Here is a 13486-nt window from a genome sequence, read left to right on the forward strand (position 1 = left end):
AGTAAACACTGTACATATAGTAGGCATTACACTTATAGTAAACACTGTACATATAGTAGGCATTACACTTATAGTAAACACTGTACATATAGTAGGCATTACATAGTAAACACTGTACATATAGTAGGCATTACACTTATAGTAAACACTGTACATATAGTAGGCATTACACTTATAGTAAACACTGTACATTATATAGTAAACACTGTACATATAGTAGGCATTACACTTATAATAAACACTGTACATACATTACACTTATAGTAAACACTGTATATATAGTAGGCATTACACACTGTACATATAGTAGGCATTACACACTGTACATATAGTAGGCATTACACTTATAGTAAACACTGTAAACACACTGTACACATATAGTAGGCATTACAACATTATATAGTATAGTTAACACTGTACAAAGGCATTACACTTATAGTAAACACTGTACATATAGTAGGCATTATAATCACTGTACATATAGTATTACACTTATAGCTGATATTTACTACATATAGTAATTAGTTCTTATAATATAATGCATTACACTTATAATAAACACTCATAGTCCACAGTACACAGTTTCAAATGTACATAACATCAACATTATATATATAGTAAACACTGTACAAATAAAATATAATCAAGGTATTTGCTGATATACTACATTCTCATAATGCTCACCTGTTTACATAAAACCTAATACATGTACCTGTTTCAACCAGTGTTAAACAATGCTTGACAAATATAGATGTGACTGACATTGGCACAGGTAAGTGCTGACATAATGTGGTGCCAGGTATGAATATCTTTTAGCATTTCCTAAAATATAAGTTTTTAGAATACTCAGATATTCACTAGACCTATTCCAGTAGAAGTTGTTTTTTTTTCTTGAATGTTAAATAATATATCATTCAATGGAAATCTGTATATTGTACCTTCATCAGATTAAGGGTGGAATATTTTCAAGATATTGTGAAGAATGTTGTTTGGTGAAGCTTTGCACTGCTTTTGGTATTGGTATAACACCAGTTGTATGAAATTCTTTGAGAGGTATTTTAAAAGTTGTAAAGATGAAGGAAAACCAAGTTCTATGGATAGTCAACTTCTTTATTGCAATGAGTGTGATGTTTCGGTGTAGGCACTAACACTGTCATCAAGCACTGTTACCATCACTTGCTTGATAACGGTGTTAGTACCTACATCGAAACATCACACTCATTGCAATAAAGAAGTTTACTATCCACAGAACTTGGTTGTCCTTCTGTTATATGAAGTATAGGACCACACCTGAGTCACTGACTACATAAAGCACTGCTACCATATTCTCCCAGGTATAAGGGGTTGACAAGTTGAGATTTGATTTTCTTGGTGGGGGCATGAGATCTAAAAAAACCCATTTTTTCCAGAATGCTTTAGAAGAAATCAGTTTTACCTGAGGTAGTTAATGTAACAAACATTTGTTTACTGGAAAATAATGTCCTGTAAAAATGTATAAATATCTTGAAAATATAAGAGAAGATTGATTTTCTGTGGCTAACAAATCCCCAGGCCTGAATCTGTTTATATAAAATGGTCAGTCCTTATTCACAAGTTGACTTAACCTGTCATATAGTTTTACACTGAAATTGGATTTCAACCATCGTATGTGGAAGTATTATGGGCCCTTATCCAGGAGGGTCAATATGTTGATGGTGGAATAAAGGGTTAATATCTGAGTGTAAGGTTACCCTACACTTACCTGTGACACTATGGTAGCAGGTGTATTGTCATCACACTGTTCTCACTCGCTGATGTCATTGTGCTGTTTAAGTTATTTGATGATGTAGTGGTCAGTTTTGTTGTACTGAGTGGCACCAGGCACTGGAACTCCTGGTCCTGGTTGCCCCCAGTGATGCATGTTGATAGATCAAGTAAATCTAAAGTTGACTTTAACTGGTGATTAGAATGACACTGTTTCTTGAATTGAGTCAGTTTGTAAGTTGTAAGCACTAATTTACAAATATATGACTTTAAATCGGAAATCAGTAGCTATAATGTCCCATTAAAATACTTTCAATCATTGACTATCATTTCAGGGATTTTAATTACACTTTACATTTTATTTGAGAACACATGTTGAATGATGACAGAATAATGAATTATCCCATAATGCTTTGAACCTCCCAGAATTCCAAGGGTAAATCAGATAAAGATGACAATGAGGCTGTACAGGAGGGAAAGAAGTTGGAGAAAGACAATGCCAAAGGGAAAAAGGACAGGGAAGATGATAAGAACAAAGATGATAAAAAAGATGACAATAAAAAAAAGGATGGGAAAAAAGATGATAAAAATGATGCTAAGAAAAAGGATGGAACAAAAGATGATAAAAACGATGCTAAGAAAAAGGATGGAACAAAAGAAGAAAAGAAAGATGACAAGAAAGGCACAGACAAGAAGGGAAATGAGACGAAGGAGCAGGGAAACAATAATGCTCGCAAAGGCAGTAAGGACGAAGAACATTCCAAGAGCAAGAACAAGGCAATGAGATGCTGTTAATTGACCTAGCATGTTTTCTGTTCAGCTTTGCTTTGTAGTACTAGCCAGCTTCAGTTTGCATTTGTTTTGCATGTATTCATTAGCTAGTCAAGTTGACCTAATGTTGTATAAGTATTGTGTGGCGTGGCCATCCTTCATGTCCTTGCAGTCAGTAGGGCTGTAACGATGTATCGAACTATCGATGGATTGCAATTGTTGCATCTCCGATAGCAATTAATTGATGGGACAACCGAAAAACTATCGATGCATCGATAGTATGTGTGACTATCGATAGTTTAGTAATTGACTTCCGTTGGTAAATGCGCAGCACAAAATACAGGAAGTACCAGATTCGTTCACTTTGGTTTAGAGTTATCCGCCCTGTTTTTTCTTAAACAATCTTGATCTGGGTTACAAGTTTCTTGTCAGTTATTAAAAGAGACTGAAACTACTTCAGCTTGTTTTTATTTCATATAAACTATAGGCTACATTCATTTGGGAAATGACTTCAGATGAGACACTTCAAGGAGAAAAATAACCTTTTGCAATAGTATTGCAATAGTTGGTGGCAATAGGCTATCACTATCGCAGTAGTTCTTTCCCCCTCAATAGTCACCCCTAGTAGTCAGATTTATAAAGTAGCATATTGGACCAGTTTTGTTCCATGTACGTACTTACCTTGTTGTGGTTAACATTAGATCTCATTACAGTGAAACCTTGTTAATTCAGAAACCTGGTTTCTGGTCTACTGATTCTAGAGATGTCTACATAATCACGGTTCCAAAGGATGCACATAATTACGTCCTGTGTGTGTAAGAAATGAGAATAAATGTAAACACTTTCATTCCCATTAAATCACAATAACATATGTGATGTGAATCGATAACCTGATTAGATTTAGTGACTGTTACTGAGGATGCACATGAAGTTTACCTTTCAGGTTCTTATTCTTACCACTACAGTCATGCTGTTCTTAATTTTTTATGATCCAGTGTCTTCTGTGCTCAATGGAACCTGTTTTGCCAGAAAATCAAGATAATTGTCTGGTGTTGACATTTTATAATCACTCAATCAAAAGTTTTCTTTGAAACAAGAAGAAACCCATCCACAGTTACCGTAAATCCTACAAATAGTTTTCATTTGGTGCTGGTCCCTGTTCCCTGACCTCTGTGTTCATGTGGAGCCCAAATAAGACATGGCTGACAGAACTCACAACCAACAAGGCCCTGTTCCTGCATATAGTCTTACATGTAAAACAACATAACAGATCTATCCTATTCAATATTGTCGGTTATCAAAAAGAAATATTTCGGACATTTTCATGACTGTGAGACATAAGGATTCACTGTATGTCAGCCTTGGTTATCCCAGCTTTGATGTAACCGGGTATACTGTGAAGCATGTCTTGTTTGCAACCTTAGATTTTGCCTGTGTTTTAAGGTGGGGACAGCAGGGGTGTTTTGCCTGTTTATTTGTGGTATTGAGCTCCTACTTAAGTATACGTGATTTTTGTGACAGAATTGTGTTTGAATGATACTTGGTTTGTTGAATGTGGCTTGTATTGTTCCTTTTTATTGTTATATCAAATAAATCATTTTCACTTACTTACATTTTCCATTAGACATTTGTTATTAACTGCTATACCTATTTTTCCGATTGCTTGTTACCATATGTTATGGAACTAAAAATATTGCTTCGTGTTTGTTATGCTATTGTTTAATATTTGCTTCCATTTTCAAGAAATGGGTTGGATACTGATGTTTTTACATAGATATTTGCTACGCTAACATCATATTTCAATCCTTTTATGATTAATTTTATAATAGATATTTTCTTGCACTGACAAAAATATCTCTGAGGATTTGAACTCAGAAATATAGTTTACAGAGGCTCACATTGGTGTATAACAAATCCTAATGTAAAGGTAGTTATCTCCCTTAGACCAACTAGCGCATACAATTTAGGCATCCTAAAATTGTAAGCAGCCTCCGTCTTTCTTAGACATTAGTCATTGAACAGATATGTCTTAGTGTAGGCTTTAGGTAGTAGTGTCCGTTGATGATGTAGATGGAACTCAATATATGGATTAAAAAAACAGCATATTTATCTATTATGGTGATTTTACATCTTTGCCTCTTTTAATTAGTTGTGAGTACACAGATTCATTTAAAAGTAGAAGTTAGAAAAACTCCAACTGTACAATATTGTACATCATTTATTGATCTCTGAAGGTTTGCTTCTATTGATAGAAAAGTTGTCTCTATAATCATTACGTACAGTACGTACTTATGTAGTCCTCCTTAAGGATGTCTGCTGGAATGGTTTTGTGTTCAACTCTTGTATGCCCTATGAGCATGCCCCAGTGGAGTTTAGCGCCATATAAATGGACATTATTATTATCTTACATTATTATTCCAATGCAAGGCTAACTGTCATGTATTTGCCGAGTACTGCAATGATTACTCTACATAATTCTGATAATAAAATGATGTAATTAAGTCTAGAAACACATACATATAACAGATAGCTACATACCATTTAAGATTTCATGAGTTCACTGATTTTATCCTACAGATGAAATATATGTAACCTTGACCTCTGCCATTGTTGCAGGCTGACATGACACCTGTGGAAGCTGATTGCAAACAACTTTTCAAGGTTGCCAAGGAAATGGGTAAACAATATTTCCGTATATTTTCCACCAAATGTCTCTCCTCAAATTTAAACAGATCTGAGAATATTCAAAGTGAAAGAAAATTTGTCCTGTCAGTATGGGTTAGCTCACAACCTTGTCTTACAACCTGTGAATATTTTTGGTGCCATGTGGTGCCAAGGTAATGCAGATCCTCCTATGATAATGATTAACATGGTTCTATCTTTCTACAAAAACCATTGAAGGTCAATATTTTGACCTTCAATGGTCAATCTGAAAGTATCTACCTTTCATCATTGTTTACTTTCATGATCTTGTGTTGTTCCTTATTTGTAATTAATGTTTTTGTATTTGATGAAATTATTGGTGGAGGGGAAATTCTAAGTTGCTATAACTTTGTATTCAATCTATTACACTTTGAAAATAAACTATCCTTAAATCAAATCTAATCTGACCTGACCTGAGACATGATATGATGGCTAAAAGGCATAATGTGTTATTCTTACTCTGTATGTCTTCATACGCCAATGTGAAAACTAATGATATGAGTTTATATGCAGTGTAGGAAAGATGTAGAAAATCTAGCCTGTCCACAGGACTGGCAGGTCATATTTTTTTACCAGTCCTGCCAAAATCTAGCCTGTCCTCCAAATATAAATAAAACACCTTCGGCAGTAAATATTCAAAAACGTTATAATCATTATATATATGTCATTGGTTTGCTAAAATTGACCCGACATGAGGACGGACTAGATATTTTTTTAACCCGTCCTCCACAAAATTCACCCGTCTCGGACGTTGGGACGGGCTATCTTTCCTACACTGTTATATGTTGCATGAGATTGTTAGTATACTACTATAAAGGACTTCACAAAATGGACATTAATTACCTCTGTAAATTCCTTACTAATTTCAAATTTAAGTAATAATTTCATAGAGTATTCGTCTATAACCTACAATACACAAGATCAGTGCATATATTTGTGCTCTTAATTTGTCTGTTACTGAAGATATACAAGGCTGTTTTATGTTTCCAAATCCATTCTACCAAGAATGATATATTGATATATTCGTGAAAGTAATCCAGTGCTTGATGGTTCAGTATCAGTTTGGCAATCAGTTTATTCTTATCTAATAGTGTTTCAGTTGATATGAGATATTATCTTATGGACATCACATGACTTTGCACACGACAAATATAAATGCTACTCAAAAACAAGTTGATAAGCACCTGATTCTTTCATATTACTTCACTTAATCTTGATGGCATGACAGATTAACTTTAGTAATATGAAAGAATCAGGACAGTCGAAAGATTTTGAGTATTAATCTAAACTTACAGGACTGTCTCAATATTTACACTGCTAGAGAAGTATTCCACAACAGTAATCATACACACCTGATACACATTACAAAGCTTTGTCAGCAACATGAGATCTAGGTTTAACTACCTACGGGGTAATTTAAGCCTCTCACTCATGATGACATTGTATTGCTGTTAATTTTGTTATTTTGTTCATGTGTTTTTGCCTGTTAAATGTTTATATGGAAAAACAAGGTCATCTTGTCTTATCTTATCTAGACTCAGAACTGTGATGTCATGATTGATGGTGAGCATAAATGAATTAAACACATAAATAGAAATATTTGCAATTTTATTAACTTTATCTTAACTTTATTTAGGTAACAAGATAAAATTTAGGCAGAAAACAGTACTTGTTGTAGGAAAAATATATAATACTGGTAACTAATACCTGTGACCATTAATTTTTGAAGATGTTTACATCCAAACTGAATGAGTACAGTTACATCATCATTTCCTACAAGTCCCCCTTTGTATATCTGGACCGCCTCCATGGTGTAGTGGTTAGAATGTCTGCCCAGAGAGCGGAAGGTCGTGGGTTCGTTCCCCGACCGCGTCATACCAAAAGACGTTAAAATATGGTACTTGTTGGTCCCTGCCTGGCGCTCGGCATTAATGGGTACAACAAGGACTGGTCAGCTCGGAGTCAGTATAATATGTCTGAGTGGGGTATTCATGCTTCACTGCGGCATGGTATCTCAGTGGGCTAGCACTATAAAACCAGCTTCAGTCTGGGCTAGTACTAGTAGCCGCACATAAACGTACACATGCATGCACGTTGTCATATGAACGAAATATTCTCAAGCACGACGTTAAACCCAATTTCACCTCACCCCACCTTTGTATATCTACGAGGCAGTCAGAGAAACTTATTCAATGGCAGTTAACACGATTCCTAAAGGATGTCTTATGTTTTATGTACTTGGAATGACCTCTCTTGTTGTAGCTGCTCCCGATGACATCCTCATCAAGACTCTGGTGAAGAAGTCCCCCAGTTACAGACAGCAGGTCCAGAGGAAGTTCCAGGAGATGTATGACCTGGTCAGTACATTGGCAGTCTGGGGTCAGTGCAGGGGTCAAGGCAGAACCATAAGTCTGTGCAGAGTTGTGCCCCTTGCCTGCCAGGATGTGCTTGTCAATGGGTCAAGTTCATGTTGTGCTTGGCTTACCTCGAACATAATAATGATGACTACTAGAGTCAATTTGTACATCCAACATTGAACATAATGACACACTGGGGAACCAGTGACCTTCTGATGGAGGGTAGGGGCAGTGTTTTGCTTCTTTTTTTTGGTGGTGTGCGGAAAGGGGGAGAACAGTAGAGAACGGGGGAGAGGGAGGTGGTTGTGTTGTACCTGACAAACATATTTCTCTGTGGACAGATAATCTGTAATTCCTTAATTCTCAGAGGCCATTTTCTAAACATACACACAACTGGATTTAATCTGCAGATGAAAATGTAATTAGTTCCAATAGTACTCCATGTATGTAATAATACCTGGTCTAAATCTGGTCCACTGATTCAATACTGGAACATAATGATGTTAAGGGGTTGCATCAAGGGAAGGTATCATCATCTGTCATCATCTGTCAAGTAAATCAAGCATGTGTTGTCTTCATAATACGATAAAACTGATTACATAACACCTGAAAAGACTCTCCCCAAATTTAAACCTTTGTTTGTCATGAATACACAATGCTCCTCCTCAGAGCAGGTTCAAGGCGACTGACTTTGTGTGCTGGCGATTAGGTGCCTGACTCGGAGGGTATGGGTTCGAATCCTGGATGGGACTCAACCCAAAAAGTACTAGAATTTGTTCTTTACTAAGAAAGTATAATCCCAAATATAAGATAAAGTGTATGTTACTTTGTAAGATTGTTATTCTTGTATGATGAATTGTGGAGAACACTGCTGATTTGCCTTATATGCCCAGTGGAAGTGGTTGTGACGGATAATCAAGACAGAATACTGTCTGGCAGTGATCATTTAGATTCACTTAGTATAGCCATTTGAACTCGTAATGTTGCACCTTAAATACAATTGAATAATTAGGTTAACAATTATCCTGAAGAACAAACAATTGATTGTTGTGGTTTAACAAACAGAAGCCATGTTTTGCAGACGTCTGGTGCAATCACTGACTTTCAGTCACCCAGGTTTTACACCCAGTTGAACTTGTTTCAGCAGATAATTGAGTCACATGATTCTCTGACATTTATGTTTTATATTTACAAGTGCATCAGGCAGCTGATGCTAGTGTTTCAATGTTGGTTACAGGATCTGAGCAAGGAGTTGAAACAAGGACTGGGTTCTGACTGGAATCTGCTGATTGATGAGCTACTGGCTGATCCCACTGAGGGTGACGCAGGGGCACTTCACACTGCTCTCGAGGTAAACCTGCGTCTAACATGTACAACAATGGTTCATTTTAGAATCCTGCATAGGTCTCCCGGGGTATGGAATCTAAGTTAGACCATGATACTGCTGAGGATTCCATTACCACAAATCACCCACTTTTCACACCCAGTTGAACTTGTTTCAGCCGAAAATTGAGAACAATGGTTCATTTTAGAATCGTGCATGGGTGTGTCTGGGTATGGAATCTAAGTTAGACCATGATCCTGCTGAGGATTTCATTATCACAAATTATATATTCAGATGCTCTTCTTTCACAAATCCATACTTTCAGAAACTCATCTTTTGTCATTAATTGTTGCTACTTAATGTGCAGGATGGCTACTTTATACACAACAACTGTGGCAATACATTTCAGGTGGAAGCCAGATGTTCTTTAGACAGTGTATTGTATAATGTAGTAATATTATTACAGATTGACTTGGTATTTCTCTATTAAATACTATGACCTGTAGTGTCATGTCTACTCCATCACATTGTCTTAAGTTTCCAACTGTTGAATTTGATGACATCATAACAGCTGTGTGTATTTGATAACAAACACTACAAAGGTCACTTCAATTTCTCTAGGAATGTCAGTTTAAATAATACTTACAGGACTACCTATCTTTCTCCTGTCTCTTTGAAGTGGTTCTTATATTAAGCTGACAATTATGTTTTGGGAATGTAAATTAAAACATTTTGCAGATTTAAACTGATCTCTGCTTTTCCCCGTTTTTGGCCTTTCAGCGTACAGTCAACCCTCACCTTAACGCAGGTCTCAAGGTCCATGTACATATACTAGGTTCAGCTGCTAAAATTTCTTTATAGATTTTCATTATGACCAAACAGTATAGTTTCCACATTTGAAACCGATCTCTTTTGTATTTGATTTCAAATGGTACTTTCAGGTAATGATTGTAATTTAAAACCTCTGCACTGAACAGACAACAGATTTAATGGTTAAAACAGGAATAACTATGATAGAGGAGAAATGAAATAATAGAATGTCTGGTGATTAAATCAAGTCAAAGGATGAATTAAATTCATTTATCAACCTACAATATGCTAGATAGGAAAAGAAATTGTTCTTCAAGTTTTATTTTCCTTCCACATTCTTGAACTTTGTATCAAATATCAGTAAACCCAAAGAGTCTTTGTGGGGCAGTAAACCCAAAGGCAACTTAAATCAAAATAATGAAAGACATTTTTAAATACTAATAAAGGACTTTCAGTGTTAAGATGCATTTTGTATTTTATGGCCAAAGTTTTCATAAAGATAATTAGACTGAGCCTATTTATTATGAAATACGTTTCTATATTATCAAAAACATGTCTTGAAGCAATTAATATTTTACATGAACAGATGATAATGAAATATTTCAAAATTCTTCTTTCATACCCCTCCCTAAATTACCCCCAAGTTATTGTTTTACCCAGAAAATATTTGTTATTTGTGGTTCCTCTAATGTTTGCGTGATGAAATACATGACATACAAAGTTAGACTTCATGTTTAGAAGTAGAGATGCCTGTCAGTTCTAACAATTTGTCCTATGTTTAATTCTTTAAATCCTATCAAAATAGGATGAAGCATGATATCGCTTCAATGAAGACAGTGACAAATTTGCCATTTAAAATTGACTGTTCTGGATCTGTTGCTGATCAGCACTTTTCCTTAAAAATATGTCCATGCTGGGAATCATATAAAATGATGAAAATCGTCTAATTAAGTTATTTTATGCTTACAAACCTGACACAAGGCTTTGACAAGTGCAAAGAAATTGTTTTGAAGTTTTGTGATCAAGAAGGATGTGTTGTCAATCTAGTATTTCCCTCATTTTATTAGCCAAATTATGTCAACTTGAGTTGAGAATTCATCAAACTCATTGTTGTGAAGTTTACAGGAACTTTCCATGTTGGTTTCATGATCTAATACTGTGTGCCTGAACTTAGATGACTTCATAAATATTTAGTTAAGACATTTGTTGTTAATTTTGTTAACAGTTTTGCTGATCCACCATTTCTGAAATATGGAAAGTTAAGGGTCCATTTTATCCCCATTGTCACTGTTGTTGAATTTCGGTGTGATATTTGTGTTTGCTTTAAAGGCATTTCATTCAGTGAAATAATCAATATTGCATCTTCATTTTTCCAGAAGAACAATATTCCAACAGTTGTGGAGATTCTATGTTCAAACCAGAGTAGCTTGGCACAGGTTAAAGAAGCTTACCGGAAAGGTATACAATCAAATTGATTAGTACTTGATCTTTCATATTTTCTAATCATCATCTGTTTTATACTGGTGGAAATTCCAGAACTTCATATTATTGCAATATTGTTGGCTGTGACAGTAAACCACAAAAAATCAAACATCATTACAGTCCGTTTGAGTCAGAAACGGAACGATGAATTGCAAATTTTATCATTTTACAAAATTGCCACATAAATATAAATAGTACACATGTTTATCATTTACTAATACCCAACAGCTTTCTTATATTTGAAAATTTTCCGGACTCCACCAAAAAAGTTCTTTAAGAAACTATCATCATTAAAAACGCAAAAGTTGTTATCTGTCGCGGCGGATAAAAGACTTCTCTGGTAGAGCTGGTACCAACTTGTTTTTAACCCAATCGAGGATAACCGCACCGTTCATCTCGGAATGGTAGTCTCTGTTATCTGTGGACTTTGCCCTGAATACCAAGTCACAGCCTTGGAGAAAGCCTTTGCTGGAGCAACCTCATGGAGAATGATTAGTCTCTCTCCTTTCCCTAGAGGCAGCTTTCTACGTGACCCCTTATCACCCCCATTGGGTACCCACTGACTGCTGGCAGTGTGCGAGGCATTGACCGAGGTCTCATCTAAGTACACTGGCTCGAACCCTTCCTCGGGCCTCTTCTTTATAACCCTGAGAAAAATATTTCTCAAGTGAACGATATCAGGGCGTTCAAAGAGTACTGACCTATTCTCCCCCGAAATTTTCTTATAACGATACCCAAAAGAGTGTAAGAGTCGCCAGAGTGTGTACTTTGATACTCTGAGGTTGTGTTCTTGCTTCAAATGCTTTTTAAAAAATTTCAGCGACATGTATTTGTTTTCAGAATAGAGCTTGTTGATAGACTGTCTAATAGGTTCTTTTGAAAGTTGTCCAAATGTTTTAATTTGTGTAATTTTGACACGACCCCTACCTGCTTCGCATCACCCTAACAATGTTTGTGTTTCAGAATATTTGTCAGTACCCTTGCTGATACTCCTAAAGCTTTTGCTGCCCGCTTACGGAATTTATTAATGGCATAAAATGGTTTGCCCCTTTCGGCTTCAGCACGGAAAAAATCGTACACTTTAATCATCAACTGTTTCACGTCAGCATTCAACTTCATTTTTCATCAGGCATGTGTATCCCGTGCACGACGAGATAGTGGCTGTTCCGTTTCTGCGGTTTCACCCCGCCACGACAGATAACAACTTTTGCGTTTTCAATGATGATAGTTTCTTAAAGAACTTTTTTGGTGGAGTCCGAAAATTTTCAAATATAAGAAAGCTGTTGGGTATTAGTACTTGATAAACATGTGTACTATTTATATTTATGTGGCAATTTTGTACAATGATAAAATTTGCAATTCATTGGTCTGTTTCTGACTCAAACAGACTGTAAATATCATGTAGTCCTCAATAACAACTCATTAAAACATTGACAATGTAAAATATTGAATTGTACAGTATAGAAGGCACAGCACAGGTGCTGACAACAGACAATTACCCCAACAATCTGTTATTTTTGTCAAAAAATTTAAGTTGAGTGCATGTCATTCTGTCAATCTGGCATCTGATGTTCCTCATATTAACCACCTGTAGTATCCTGTCTATCTTGGATTCCAAGTTGACTGTGGCACAAACACAAACAAACAAACAAACAAACAAACAAACAGACAAACAGACAAACCCCAATGCACATAAAAGTAAATCAAGTATCTCTCTGGGTATGTTAGAGTTTGCTGTTAGCCTGGAGAGCGATGTTGCTAACAAGACCAAAGAGCCTGTGAACTTGCTGTTGATGACCCTCCTCAAGGTAAAATTACTACCTCAGCATCATCATGAACCACTACCGTTATATAAAAGTAGAAGCGTCGGTATGAACCACTATGTGAGTGTAGTAGCATCTGTATGAACCACTATGTGAGTGTAGTAGCATCTGTATGAACCACTATGTGAGTGTAGTAGCATCTGTATGAACCACTATGTGAGTGTAGTAGCATCTGTATGAACCACTATGTGAGTGTAGTAGCATCTGTATGAACCACTATGTGAGTGTAGTAGCATCTGTATGAACCACTGTGTGAGTGTAGTAGCATCTGTATGAACCACTATGTGAGTGTAGTAGCATCTGTATGAACCACTATGTGAGTGTAGCAGCATCTGTATGAACCACTATGTGAGTGTAGTAGCATCTGTATGAACCACTATGTGAGTGTAGTAGCATCTGTATGAACCACTATGTGAGTAGTAGCATCTGTATGAACCACTATGTGAGTGTAGTAGCATCTGTATGAACCACTA

The 13486-nt window shown here is 36.0% G+C and overlaps 1 protein-coding gene across 1 annotated transcript in view; it reads left to right on the forward strand.

Annotated features, from left to right (window-relative positions):
- LOC124287401 (titin homolog) overlaps nt 1-13486 on the forward strand; it is a 124149-nt gene that overhangs the window by 37652 nt on the left and 73011 nt on the right. Inside the window, exons 9-14 of the mRNA XM_046723935.1 lie at nt 2170-2520; nt 5131-5191; nt 7480-7574; nt 8812-8925; nt 11085-11166; nt 12919-12998. Of these exons, the coding sequence (XP_046579891.1) occupies nt 2170-2520; nt 5131-5191; nt 7480-7574; nt 8812-8925; nt 11085-11166; nt 12919-12998 (783 nt within the window). The remainder of the gene's footprint in view (nt 1-2169; nt 2521-5130; nt 5192-7479; nt 7575-8811; nt 8926-11084; nt 11167-12918; nt 12999-13486) is intronic.

The sequence above is a fragment of the Haliotis rubra genome, unplaced genomic scaffold (assembly GCF_003918875.1).
Source record: "Haliotis rubra isolate DU_JTF1 unplaced genomic scaffold, ASM391887v1 Scf40, whole genome shotgun sequence".
In the NCBI taxonomy this organism is placed as follows: Eukaryota; Metazoa; Mollusca; class Gastropoda; order Lepetellida; family Haliotidae; genus Haliotis; species Haliotis rubra.